The sequence below is a fragment of the Neoarthrinium moseri genome (genome assembly GCF_022829205.1).
Source record: "Neoarthrinium moseri strain CBS 164.80 chromosome Unknown scaffold75_Wmoseri_CBS_16480, whole genome shotgun sequence".
Classification (NCBI taxonomy): domain Eukaryota; kingdom Fungi; phylum Ascomycota; class Sordariomycetes; order Amphisphaeriales; family Apiosporaceae; genus Neoarthrinium; species Neoarthrinium moseri.
The window spans coordinates 118425-131883 of NW_026055189.1; the positions used below are offsets into that span (position 1 = coordinate 118425).

Below are 13459 nucleotides of genomic sequence, written 5' to 3' on the forward strand. Positions count from 1 at the left end.
AAGCAACTCCCCTTATTTTGGGCGGCCTCTGCGACCCGAGGTACGGCCGGGGGCGTGCTGACCACTGCTAATTTGCTTGTACATGCTAAGTTACCTTCAGCCCAGGCTCCACCCCCACCATTGGTAGCTCCATATTTCCAGCTCAAATGGGACAGCCTCGAGCAGCAACTCTATCCCTAACAACCAGACAACCAGAGACACAAGTTCCCATTGACACGAGGATGCACATACCGCGTTGCCAAAAATAGAGCAGGTCTCTCCGGAATGACACCTTCATCTCACGCTCTCCACCCTTGCTCAGTGCGCAGGTCCCCGACATGATCCAGGGCATCTTCTACGCGAGGTTCCTCCCTCAGGAAGGCAAGTCATCCTCGGAATTCACGATGCGCGCCCACGATCAACGTCCCGCTTGGCTTGACCCGGCTGACACACCTCCCAGGGACCAAGATTGTGGCCCAGTCACCGCCTGGCTGCATCGTGGCCTCTCAGTTGGCGCCTCACGCCAAGCCCTTGGTGGACTTTGATATCATTCAAGAGTACATCATTCCGCGCAAGGCCTTCTTCAACCGCTTCGTCACGGTGAACACCCCGGACAACAAGTACAGTATCCTGGGCTTCCCCGTCTCCATACCGAATGAGCGCTATGACCGGAATGAGTTCATCTTCAACTTCGGGCTCGTGGTCGAGTCCGACTGCGATTTCATTCCATATGAGCGCCTGGTCCGGAGGCTAGCCATGACCTTTGCCGAGATGGAGAAGCAAGGAGGGTACCTGAGCTCCGAGGCCAAGGTCGACGACGGCAGGAGGCCCATCGAGAGCCTGTTGGAGATCGTCAAGGAGGATCTGAACAACTACGGCGAATGCATGATTCCCGTCGGTACGCGAGGCCAGCTCTAATCATCTTGTGTGCTTTGCAGGCCACTCTTTGCTGACAGTTTCTCGTTGCACGCAGACGAGGCCAACACAATCAACATGAAGCTTTTTCCGTACCACCCGCCACCACCTCCCGTGCGTGGCTGGCACGTCCCAGTCCCCAAGATGAAACTGACGGAAATCGTGGACCCCACGTGGGACTTGACGCTCCAGAAACTGATACCGCATATCGACGGCGTCAACGATGTGCGGCGCATTGCCTGGTTGGCGGATGTGTCGCTGCCCCTGACCCAAACAGCTCTTCAGCACCTGCTATACTACGACACTATCCTGCTGCTTGACATGTTCTTCTTTGGCGGCTGCTACGCACCGCGACCTAGTATTCACGACTTCGTGGCCAACCGCGACGGGCTGGTAGACGAGTGCGCCGGGTACGTGTGCCTCGGAGGCCTGGGGCCGAGCGACTCAGTGGCAGCCTCCAGCGGTAGCTTGTCCACAGGCAAAAACACCGTCGGAGCCAGCACCAACGTCACGCCCAGCAAGGACGTCCTCGGTACCACAGCACAGATCCCGCCACAAACATCAGCCCTTGCACCGCAGAGGGTCTCCAACTATCAACTGATCAAGCTGATGACGACCTTCTGTGTCGGCCGCTCTGTCATGGAATGGATCAAGCTGCACACAGACGCCGGATGGCCGGTCCTGAGCCTCATAGACGTGCGGCGTTTCATCCAGTTCGGCGTCATCAAGGGCTTGCTGTACCGCGTTCACAAGTATGTCGTGTCCAAGCAGTACCTCGCCCTGCTAGCGACGGGGCAGGCACGCCCGCTGCGCGATGACGAGCGGGTCGGGGTCAGACCCGGCGGTCTGGGCGAGGATGAGGACGGCACCGCGGCCGGAGAGGGGCCTGCTGGCGGTCGAGGAGCCTGGATGGGCGAGGATCCGCTGCAGAGATACACCGACGGCTGTCATTGTTTCGACCAGATCATCACGGAGCAGAACATGACGGCTGCGGAGATTGTGGAGAAGCTGAAGGGCTTCCAGGCGCCAGCAGGGGACCTGACAGTCTTCTATCGATGAAGGCGCTGACATGTCTCCCATTTTTTTTCTGCGCTTGCGAAGACGGTTCTCGCTTCTCGCTTCTCTTTCTGCTCCGCTTCGTTTGGGGCGAAGTTGGATGGAATTACAGTGAATAGGAACCCAATGGGGGCACTTGAATCCCATCCATGTCGATTTCCACGGGGAAGCCCTCGCCCTATTTCAATTGGGCTGCTTCTCCAGGCTGATGAGGCACTGCATATCTGCATCACAGGTGGGGAGGGGCTGTTTCCGACCCGCAAACCTGAATTCTACACGGGTCTCATGTCTGTGGAGGAGATGACCCTCAACCGTTCTACCAAGATAGCTTTCCATGTGGCCTACTGGCTGCCGGTCTGCTGCTAATCTAGTGAAACCTGGGATCGGGTGACTTGCCGTCGTCATACACTTGGGCCTGGGACTCGCCGGCTGTACTGTAGACTCCGAGTCCATCTCACCATGCGTTATTTCATGACTACAGGACTGTACTCTAGCATACGCACGGGACGGAATGGCATGTGTGGGGGGATGACGCTCGGGGGGTTGCATAAGTAAGTAGCTATGGAGGAGTGTAGTGGAAATATGTGCAAATGCGTTCTACCCGGGATTGAGATTCGGCTCCACCTGGGCGCGGACTGCTGCGGACTGGTCTGCCTGTCGTCTCTACATGGTACTGACTGTCGCTATGCCGGCCTGCCCGGTGTTCCGGCCCTCTCTTGCTCAAGTTGATTGGCACATGCAGTTGGCATGGATCACGGTTTGTGCCGTGTAGTGGCTGGAGGGAGGAGTGTGTACAGCAGAAGAAAGCAGGCCCGAAAGACGCCGATAGTCTGCTTACCTGCTTGCTTGGTCGCGTGGCTCGACAAGGTGTCATCTAGGTAGAGCAGCCCACGACGGATTCGATCCACGATGGTCGATGGGCTGAACAAGAAACATGCCCGACCTCGGGCTAACAAAGCACTGACGACCCCACCAAAGCCGCGACAAGAGGCTCGAGGAGAGGGTTGCGAGGGGCCAGGGCGTGGCGCCAGATGCTGAATAATGAGGGGTCGTTGGCCCTTCTCCAAATAAATCTTCCCCTGGCGCTACGACTCAGCCCGCACCAGTCCGCTTCACTGTGTGGAATTCTCCCATACATGGCGCGTCGCTGCTGGGCCCGCCTGTACGCCTATGGGGATACCGACGGGGCTGCAGCCTCTGGCAACTGGGAGGGAGCAAATGCGCTCGCTGCCCAGAGCCTGGAGAGGGCATACGACGGTTGGCGGTTGTTGCAATGCCTACGGACGGCCCAGAAAGACGGTATCTGTTGCAGATTGGTAGTTATACTGGAGGTAATACTGGAAGTAATACTGCCAGACCGCTATACCGATGGCGGACTGTACCGCGAGCCGCATGCACTGTGCCCCCCGTGTGACGTTTCTTATCAGATTTTCAACCGTTTGACTCGCCTCGCCTCGCCTCGCCGCGTCCCGTCTCGAAAATAGGAGCCGCACGCACACGCAACGCGCACATTGTTCCTTGCCTCCGTTTGCTTGTAAACTAGCTTGCCCGTCAGTCTGATTACTGTCCCCGAGTGACATACTAGTCGCTCGAATCTTCCGTCGCTCCAACTAGTCTGCATCTGCTTAGACATCCTTGTTAGACCAGCCGTGCCCGCGCTCTCATCGTTCCTATAGAAAAGAAGGCATCGTCCGCCCTCGGTCCCCCGATCCACACACACATTCCTTCCTTCCTCTGCAGAAAACCGCCAAGCTGTTTTCCTCCGCCTTTAGACGAACCCTCCGTGCCGGCGCCCCCGGACTCTCAGTCGCTGCACTCGCTACCGCAGGCCTCAACCAGAGGACCGCCCCAAAGCAACCCTTCCAGAAGCTGTCGGCCGCCGGGATGCATAGCAAGGTCGTCATCATCGGCTCCGGGCCCGCTGCCCACACCGCCGCCGTCTACCTGGCGCGTGCCGAGCTGAAGCCCGTCCTCTACGAGGGCTTCATGGCCAACGGCATCGCCGCCGGTGGCCAGCTCACCACCACCACCGACGTCGAGAACTTTCCCGGTTTCCCCAAGGGCATCATGGGCTCTGAACTCATGGTGCGTACAAAAACAATCACAACCATACATGCAACTGCCAAGCCCTCTTGAACTTGACCGCTGGCGGCAGCAGCAGCAGCAGAGTGTGTACTGACCATTGCCTTTCCAGGACGCCATGAAGGCACAGTCGGAGCGCTTCGGCACCCAGATCATCTCCGAGACCATCGCCAAGCTCGACCTCTCGGCCCGCCCCTTCAAGTACGAGACCGAATGGGCCCCCGGCACCGTCCACACCGCCGACGCCATCATCCTGGCCACCGGCGCCTCCGCCAAGAGGCTGGGCCTCCCCGGTGAGGACAAGTACTGGCAGAACGGCATCAGCGCCTGCGCCGTGTGCGACGGCGCCGTCCCCATCTACCGCAACAAGCCCCTGGTCGTCATTGGCGGCGGCGACAGCGCCGCCGAGGAGGCCACCTTCCTGACCAAGTACGGCAGCCACGTTACGGTGCTGGTGCGTCGGGACCAGCTGAGGGCCAGCAGCATCATGGCCCAGCGCCTGCTCGAGCACCCCAAGGTCACCGTCCGCTTCCACACCCAGGCCGTCGAGGTCAAGGGCGACGACAAGGGCCTGATGAGCCACCTGGTCATCAAGAACTCCCAGACCGGCGAGCAGGAGACCCTCGAGGCCAACGGTCTGTTCTACGCCATCGGCCACGACCCCGCCACCAGCCTCGTCAAGGGACAGCTCGAGACGGACGACGAGGGCTACGTCGTCACCAAGCCCGGCACCCCTCTCACAACCGTCGAGGGTGTCTTTGCCGCCGGTGACGTCCAGGACAAGAGATACAGACAGGCCATCACGAGTGCTGGTATGTCCTTTCCCCCCAAACCCTATAAACCCCCCTCCGATACATGTTGAAACTGACTTACCGCACCAGGTTCGGGATGCATGGCTGCTCTGGACGCTGAGAAGTTCCTGGCAGACCTTGAGGTCGACGAGCGTGAGGGTGCTGCCAAGGGCAGCTTGTGATCTTCTTTTGGGGGGCGCCGATTATACCAGACCCGTCATATTTATGGCTGACGAATGATATAGACCATGCATTGATGTACATAGACTAATACCAAAGACCGTCAAACTCACACTCTTGGCCTGAAGCGCCAGGCTGCCCAATTCACATAGACCATGCCCCACCAACCACATCGGGGACTTGCAGTTGCATTCACTCTGAGCTGCCGTCTCTATCGTGAGCCTTGTCGTTTTGAGACAAGAGCAGCATGCAGAGCCACTTCGACTCGGCGTTGTTCTTCCAGCGGGCGTGGTATACTACCCCACTCCGTGAATTGCAAATGACATGATTTCAGTAGACAGCAAAGAGATACAGTAGAGGGTGGTGATACTCGGTTTGCGAGGCACAGATCCGGACTGGCACGGTAGGGTTTCCATGGCATGGCGGGCGCTTGCCTCGTAAGGAGGTGAGGAGAGAGCAACAGCCCATCTGCAAGAAGCAAACGACATATGGCACATCTCCTGGATACGTTTTCATCATATGAAGAGTATCAAGCCTGAGCCTGCCGAAGTCTGATTGGCGCAACCTAGGCCAGAGCAAACAGAGCTAGCTGCAAACCCCCACCCATTCATTCACCTGACGGGAACCTTGGCCAACGGGAGATTCCGGTGACGTGAAGTATAAATCCCCAGGCGCTCCGCAACCGTCGTGTTTCACTCCGGCTCCTTGCCCTGCCCTGCTTCTTCTTATCATCGTTCCACATACCCATCGTTGTAGTCTTGCAGACACCCAAATAAGTCCGTGAACGTTCGCATCGACACTGGAAGCCACAATGCCTAGCGGCAAGGGATACAACATCACGTCCTCGGGGACCAACAGCCAGGTAAGGATCACCCGGTCCCCTCTCGACCTACTCCCAGACCAAGGTTTACCAGCATGGGCCTTCGCTAACATGGGCTTCCTAAAGGGAAACCACTACTGTTCCCGTGACTACGGCTCCAGCGCCTCGAACCAGAACTCATACCATTACTCCAACACGCAAGTCTATCTTTTCCCTACCCAAAAAATCAGTTCTGCATTGCAGCATGTGCACATAGAGAGTGGCGTTCTCCTGACATGCTAACGGATGTGCAGCAATGGCTCGTACTACTACTCCAACCCCAATGGCAGTACCTACTACAACAACGGCCAGGGTGGTTCCACCTACACCTCGTCCAGTGGACAGAGCTACTCCGGCGGCTCTGGCAAGAAGTGAGTGTTGCCATGGTTGGTAGACTGAGGTCTGGAGTCCTCATAGAACTGCTGCCGTGTTTACTCGCCTGGTAGCAGTAGTTTGCGGCAACATGGTAGCTGTTCACAGCAGAGAGGAATGAAATGTCGTAGCCCCAAGCTCCCTTCGTTGCGCATGCCATTCACTATTTTCCCTAAAGGTGACTATTGGACTAGTTCCTCCATGTGCCATTATTGCAGCTGAAGCTGGAAGTCTTGCTGCCTCGGCAAATTCATCTCCAGCGAACAGTATACATCTCTTGCGTCCAGAAGAGAAGGAAGAGGACCTTCTAACGGACATGTAAGATAGCAACAGGTTCCATCTAACGACACGTCGTTCTCCAGCTGTCACTCACCCCCTTACTCCAGCCTCAATTTGACGTGTCCCTGTTATGTCTTGTCAAGATCCATACTGTCCTAAGCAGGCTGAATGTGGTTGTCTTTGGTCGTACGACCACTCGTTCATCCATCTCAAAGTAGTATCTTCCGTGACTCGAGTACCGTACGACGTGCTTTGCCTACTCTTGTGTCCAGCCTTGGGTCTCCCAGTGCGCAACAGCGCTCGCGGGAACCTTGATTTTCTGAATCATAGTCACGTACTCGTCCCGAGGAGCGCGCGTGTCAGGCTTGTCGCGATCCCAGAGCTGATGTACACGTGAACCATGTTCAGCAGGCCCCCCATATGCTGGCGAGAGCTTCACCCTCTTTGGTTCGCTTGGCCCATGATGGACCGTGTTCGTAGAGGCATCAGCGCTGAGAGCTCGCTTCGTACGTGTCACAGGCCCATGTTGCATGATCGGAGCAACTGGAGCTTTGTAGTTGTAGCCATCACCCGAGAGTGCAGTACTCGGTATTCCGGACGTCGATACTGGCGCAGGCTCTGGGGTTGAAGCAATTGAACTAGTCGAGCCCCTCTCGCGGACCGGAACTGCTGGGAAATGGTGAGCCACCGAGGGATACTGAACCATGTTAGCAGATGGGATTGTCTTTGGGTTTAGAAGCACACACCAGGGCAACGCCACGTGGTATTCCGGCTTGGAGTTTTTGTTTCTCGAAATACGCTCCATCCAGGGCGGTGACGGCCGCCGCCGCATCACCAGCGCACCCGAATTTCATTCTGCACCAAAATTTGAGTTGGTTGGGCGACTCGGTCTCAGGCCACAGAAGCTCGCATGGCGCAACGCCCTTTTGCCGGAGGAAGTGATCGAGACGCTCCCTGGTCGAGACTGTCTTGATCCTGGCGAGGTGGATGATTCGGCCACGTCCCGCCCATTTCTTCTGATCTTGGTTGCAGTAGACACGGAGCGGAAGATGAGTGTACATGGCTGTGGATGGCACGCTGCGAGCAGAGAGGTCATGGGCTGCGGTTCCTGTGGCATCTTCCATTTCGAACCTTTCAGGCCTTACACATGGCAGAAGGAAGGTGGTGGGTATTGAGAGGCGAGAGCAATGGTGGCTGCCCGTTTGTGCTGGGCGTCGCTGGGTTCTCAGGGTTACTGTAGTTGGTGTACTCGAGTGGCACTGTCGTGGGGTGCCTGGTTCGATTTTCTACGTGTAAAGATGAAACATATACAGAATCTACCGTCGCTCTTCAGGGGGTAGAATTAAACATGTGGGAGGTCACGCGGCCACGGATGCAAAAATCTGGGATTTCTTGCCAGCAGGCAACAAGATGGTTCAACTTGGTTTGTAGATGACTCGCCAGCCTGTGATCCAGTCAACAAGAGCACGGACATGTATGGTTCTTATATAATATTGAATATTCCTAGATCATGCTTTCATATTTTACTAGTCTGCTAGATATTGGCTTGAGAAACGAGACGCCTGTCAACATGATTTCCGCGTACGGAACAGCCCCTCACGGGATCCATGGGCGCCTGGCGATGTTTCAAGCATTCACCAGTCAGGAAAAAGCCCATGTTCACGAACCTGTTACGGCTGCTGTGCTTGCCTCCCACGGAGCTTCCAAGATCCACTGTTGCCATCTGTCAAGATGAATGTCATCTCTTTCCAGTTGCAGCTTAATCTCGATCTCACATTCCTCTCCACCGGTCCGGGGCTGGCGTACTTCCAATGGGTAGCCTAGGTGTGACAGAATTATGCTAGAGGCTCCTCCCTTACTCTGAGATGGGCAGACGGAGAGGTGGCAGTACACCGGATTCGGCGAGAGACCTCGCGATAACCACGACCCCGCCGTAGATACGGTGTGGGCCCCGGATAGTATACTCACATTATCATCTTCAGCGCTAGCACCAGGTTGATGACGTTTGGCGCTGTTGACCAGCTTGCGATGCAGATCTAGCACGCAGATACCAAAGGCAGCCGTATCTGGTTTGTCGAGGATTCGTATGAGAGATCTGGTGAATGATCCAGGACGACCAAAGCTTAGAGCGCTCTCATCTGCGCTTGCGCCGAGGTGCTCAAAGACTGGAGCGTTCGAGACACCCTGGCCGTGGAGACTACTACCACAGTCGTAGAGAGTCAAGACATGTGACTTGGCAGAACCGAGAATCTGCGGTACTATCAACGAGTTTACCTCTGCCCCCCACTTCCTGATAGGTATGTCAGTAACCATGGCATAATGAAGTTCCAGGGTGTGTGGGCAATGCACTCTCCAAACCACATGACGGGGCCTTTGCCGCCGTCTGTCTCTTTGGCTGATCCTGCATACCTGACAACGTTCAGTGTTGACCTCATAACCAATAGGATATCCCCGATCAAGATATAGCTATGTGACTTTCTGTCCAAGAGATGACCTACCAGAATATCAACAGATTACCCTCTTTCCCATGATCTCGAACGAATTGTGACAACTTCCCCGCTAAGAAATATTGCGGCTGGTCGACGGTCGGTATTAGCCAGGTCTGAACATCAAAGCTGTATAGCCTCCTGAAGACCTCAGCGAGGCTCTTTGCGGCCTCGTCCGCTCTAAAGCTAGGATCGTCAGTATCTGCCCAATGGGTGAGCAGTACTTTGACTGCCTGATACCGGCTTTGATGCCGAGTTCTCCAGTGCTGGTCAATTGCCTCTTGTAATCGCCGTGCCAAGTCGGATATGTGACCCTTCGCAGGATCTCGTCTTTCAACCATGTCGCTTACAGCACCTACTGCACGATTCCAGCTATCGCTGAGCCCCGCTCGATTGAAGAAACGACCACGACGGGTAGAAGTTCGCATGTTGAGCAGATTGTATGGTTCACTTTCAAGTTTGCCTCAAAATCGCTTGAGGAAGAAATAATTTGTCAGTTTGTTCGGGAGTGCAACGCGCAAAGAACACCAAATCCTAGTGTAGTTCGGTGGCTAGGTAAATAGAGCTCTGAGGTTTGCTCAGTTACCGGACATGACTGTTCCCTACCCAAAAAGGGAGCGGCTTGTGATGCATCAGATATGGATATCGAGTTTTCAATGATTCAGAGGCTGACTACAATCACATGGCTTGGCTTGCTCTGTGATTTATTCACCATATGTACCATAGGTAAATAATACCGCTAGGATTATTCTGAATGTATGGAAATACAAAGGCTGGGTAAACAAACTTCTTGTTCTGGCGAGAATCAGTCGATGATCTGTATTAGTCGGTGCCGTTTGGCCGATGCGCAAAACTCGTGGATCTAGATTGTAAGGAAGCATGCTGTCTGCGTCGAGCTTCAAGTTTGGCCGTGAATGATTACTTCATTAGCCTGCATCTAGTTGGCAGGTGGGTTAATCACCGATTCACGAAGTACTGCAAGCCGCAAGTAAAAGGCAAGAGAGATGCTAAGATGATGTCGCACTGGTATTTGGAATGAGACCGATACTAGCCACAATATACTCAACCCCAATACCTCTGTCGGCTTGTTTACCACATGTCGTGATTTTCCTTCGCCTCTAGCTGGTTCAAGATGACCTCAAGAATGCTTTCTGTCATGTCAGCACCCTCCCCCTCCTTCCGCGAATCATCAAGAAGGGTAGTTGCACAGGATAATACCACCAAAAGACGGCTGTAGGTTTTCCGATGTATATTGCTCAAGTATTCAAGAGGCAGGAAGTGAATTTTGGAAGCCAGGCCACTGGTTGTTTTCTGGTAATAGCATGTCTGGGAGGCTGATATACCCGCTATCTGAAGTGGGCTCCTGTGGCGTCTCCAATTTGCGGGACTGGTATGTAAATCGACTCTTGAACACCTGGGCTTTCTCCTGATTGAACTTTCGGCAGCTGTCCAGACCACCCAGTAATATGATATCAACATTGGCTTTGCAGAGTTGGAGAGCCTCAAGTGATTCTGGCGAGGACGTCCGGGTGAGGTGATCAAGATCGTGCGTGTTGTCCATATCCCAGAAGACTTTGAAGAAGGCCAACTCCTCGCTGAGCGACCACTTCTGTGCCAAATCGTAGAGCTTTCCCATGCGAAGTCCATCTGGAAACTCCAAGACTTTGAAACTCATACTGTTGTGTAGCCACTCAGACGGTCGCATCATCAAACACCCGAGCCTCCGAACGGGCGGTTGCGAGACAAGTAGGTGCCGCCAGCTGCTTCCTCCGCGCATGAACGCCCTTCTTCGTTTCGCCGATGCTAGTGTCAGCGTTTCATAACAGCTTGGGTATCGGCCGTTAGAATAATCGCTGTAGTAGTAGATGTGGCGATGCGCAAAGTCATCGAACCAGGGCGCGAAGGTTTTCTTAAGTAGTGGGCTGTGATCACGGTTGCGTTCATATGCTCCAGGCGTGGCCTGTAGGAAAAGTGCACGCTGCAATTTCAGCGATCCTAGAATTGTGGCCTGCCACTGCTTGTTAACGCGCTGTGCGGACGTGGTCAGGGTTCGTGGATCAAGGAATAGTAGGATTTCAACGAGAAGCTCGGGGATGTTGAAAGGGGTGCTTGATGTTTGTGACATTGTCGATACTGGGACTGGTGCGCTACTGCTGGTGGCTTTAGAACCGAGGTATAACTTAGTGCGATCACTCACACCAGGGAGACGAGGTGGCAAGTGACATGTAAGGGGTTGGGGGTCTTATATAGGCCAACCAGTACCTAGGTACATGGGTTGTCAACTTAGAACATAGGCATCAACGGCGTGAAGGTCCCGGCAATGTGTCTGATTGGTTAGCCGTAGGGTGTGTGGCCGCAAGGACCTGCAAGCACCAACTTCGGACGAATCATATCAATCGGAAGCGGTCGAGCACATTACTACTATCAGGAAGGATCGGCCTTCCTGCCGACCACGGGCTCTACAAGAGCTTACACTACCATTTCCCCATCCTTGATTTCCCCCAGCTGTCCCCCATCCCGTCAAAACTGCCAATATTGAGGTCCACAAAGTGAGATTTTCCATTGTTAAGATCCACCTACATATGCCAAGTGAGATCTATACAAGGCCGTTTATCCTCTGGGCCTCCATTGAGTCCCCTCCAGGTCAATACCAATTACGATTTCAAATCCCGGTCTTCATCCATCAAGTTCTCGCATTACCATGGGCTTCCAAATATACGTTGTGACGAGTTTGATAACCACCATATGCTCGTGTTTCCTGCACGAGTAAGACAGTGGATGATGATTTCGGGGGGGAGGGACAGTTTACATGTAATCTGGTCTTGGGTTAACATTACGCCGCATGAAACTGGACTAGAAATTTGGACGAATAAGTGAGCTTGAGATTACAAAGGTATCGATATCGAACCCAGTTCGTATCACATTATTGTCCATGGCTCGCCCAGTAGCTATGCCTGCCGTTAAAGTGTCGACCCATTGTATCAACTTGGACTCTGCTGCGTCATTCTCTAGCTGTTTAACGGTAATATAGGTGACTCTGAGGCATCGTAGAGGGTTCCAAGCGCTTGAGACAAAGCTCCACAGACATCATGGACCAGCTTCTTCCCAATCTGGTGGATGCTATGGACGAGATTGTCAGCTATATTCGCGCCCGCTGCGAGGCCACCTGAGATGGGAGGTCACATACCCAGCGAGAACCAGGATGCTATGTGTAGCCCCCTTGTAGACCTTTACAGTGGTGTCCACCCCGGCTTGCTCCAACACCTCAGCGTACCGAAGCGCCTCGGGTGCGAGCAGATCACATTCTGAGACACCGATGAAGGTCTTTGGACTCTTCGCTTGCAAGTCCGGCGGCGCGAAGCACGGGGATGCGTCCCAATTCGCTGCCTCAGAAGGAAGCGAGAAGTATTTCTCACGGTACCAAGTCATGCGGGAGGGGGTCAGCCACGGCGCGTGCTGAGACCCGTACCAGATCGTGTCTGTCGTCGCGGTGTTGTCTATGACGGGGCATATCATTACTTGGAAGACTGGTTTCGGCAAAATAGCGAGCTTCGATATCTTGAGCGACAGGATTGCCGTTAGACAGCCGCCACTGGGTCAGGTGAGTTCGTTTCCCGGTTTTGGGTGCAGGAGATTTTGGGGTGGTACGGACGGGGTACTGACGCTGATAATCCCCCGATTGCCAACTTTGATGTGTTGATGCAAAGTGTCTCTGAATTGTTGTCTTCTACGATCCATTGGAAGGCCTCGAGTACGTCGTTGGCAGCGGCTGGATAGACGTGCTCGGGTGCATGGCGATAGTTGACGGATACCACCACGCAGTTTACATCTTCACAGCTCCCAGTTCAGCGAGTGGGTATGACGGTCGACTCCGTCTCTTTGAGCGCTATTGACCAGGAACATAACTTACACTTGCAAACATGCTTGAGAAATCCGTTCTCGCTTCCTAACCCGCCCATCACCCATCCACCCCCATGAAGCCATATCAACGCCGGCCATCCGCCTTCTGGCGTAGCTCCCTCGGGAGTGAAGACTCGGACTTGGAAGTTGCCAATATCCTTGTCAAAGACTGCTCCTACTTCCACATGTTTCTGATCCCCCAGCGCCATGGGTGAAGGGCGATCCCGAGATTTGGGATCCCATGGCGTGGCCTCAGATGGAAGTACATATTGGATATGCTCATCATGAAATGTGGCGTACTCCGAATCAAGCGATGATCGAATGGACAGATGTATGGGCTGATGAGCCTCTCGAGTGTCGGTCGCCATCTCGGCAGCGTGGCCGCACTGTGTTCCGCAGGTTACCCGATTTGTTGGGAAACTGGCTGATGCGTCACGGAGTCGATATGGCCGGTTCTAATCGCGCAGTTGAAGATGACGCACAATCACACTTCTCGCGCGTTGCTCGGTCGTGTTGCAGGCACTCCGAGCAACATGTGCACCGGTTACTGGTAGTTCAGG

General features: G+C 54.5%; 6 protein-coding genes across 6 annotated transcripts; 3 read left to right on the forward strand and 3 right to left on the reverse strand.

Moving 5' to 3' along the window:
* Window positions 1-146: 146 nt before the first annotated feature.
* JN550_011886 (uncharacterized protein) lies at window positions 147-1953 on the forward strand (the record flags this gene model as incomplete). Its single annotated transcript, XM_049310300.1, has 3 exons — window positions 147-234; window positions 440-877; window positions 953-1953. 3 exons carry the CDS (start codon window positions 147-149, stop codon window positions 1951-1953), a joined length of 1527 nt encoding a protein of 508 aa, XP_049166168.1.
* A 1133-nt stretch (window positions 1954-3086) lies between these two features.
* Window positions 3087-5005, forward strand: JN550_011887 (uncharacterized protein; the record flags this gene model as incomplete). Its single annotated transcript, XM_049310301.1, has 5 exons — window positions 3087-3249; window positions 3307-3349; window positions 3627-4035; window positions 4145-4844; window positions 4914-5005. The coding sequence occupies 5 exons, from the start codon at window positions 3087-3089 to the stop codon at window positions 5003-5005; spliced, it is 1407 nt and encodes a 468-aa protein (XP_049166169.1).
* Window positions 5006-5814: 809 nt separating this feature from the next.
* Window positions 5815-6355, forward strand: JN550_011888 (uncharacterized protein; the record flags this gene model as incomplete). The annotated part of the gene is made up of 3 exons (XM_049310303.1): window positions 5815-5879; window positions 6117-6233; window positions 6280-6355. 3 exons carry the CDS (start codon window positions 5815-5817, stop codon window positions 6353-6355), a joined length of 258 nt encoding a protein of 85 aa, XP_049166170.1.
* Window positions 6356-6769: 414 nt separating this feature from the next.
* On the reverse strand, window positions 6770-9427 carry JN550_011889 (uncharacterized protein; the record flags this gene model as incomplete). The annotated part of the gene is made up of 7 exons (XM_049310304.1): window positions 6770-7210; window positions 7260-7612; window positions 7659-7786; window positions 8181-8236; window positions 8482-8803; window positions 8872-8922; window positions 9012-9427. 7 exons carry the CDS (start codon window positions 9425-9427, stop codon window positions 6770-6772), a joined length of 1767 nt encoding a protein of 588 aa, XP_049166171.1.
* An 836-nt stretch (window positions 9428-10263) lies between these two features.
* On the reverse strand, window positions 10264-11124 carry JN550_011890 (uncharacterized protein; the record flags this gene model as incomplete). The annotated part of the gene is made up of 1 exon (XM_049310305.1): window positions 10264-11124. One exon carries the CDS (start codon window positions 11122-11124, stop codon window positions 10264-10266), a length of 861 nt encoding a protein of 286 aa, XP_049166172.1.
* An 883-nt stretch (window positions 11125-12007) lies between these two features.
* Window positions 12008-13267, reverse strand: JN550_011891 (uncharacterized protein; the record flags this gene model as incomplete). The annotated part of the gene is made up of 4 exons (XM_049310306.1): window positions 12008-12119; window positions 12187-12591; window positions 12663-12828; window positions 12910-13267. The coding sequence occupies 4 exons, from the start codon at window positions 13265-13267 to the stop codon at window positions 12008-12010; spliced, it is 1041 nt and encodes a 346-aa protein (XP_049166173.1).
* Window positions 13268-13459: the final 192 nt, after the last annotated feature.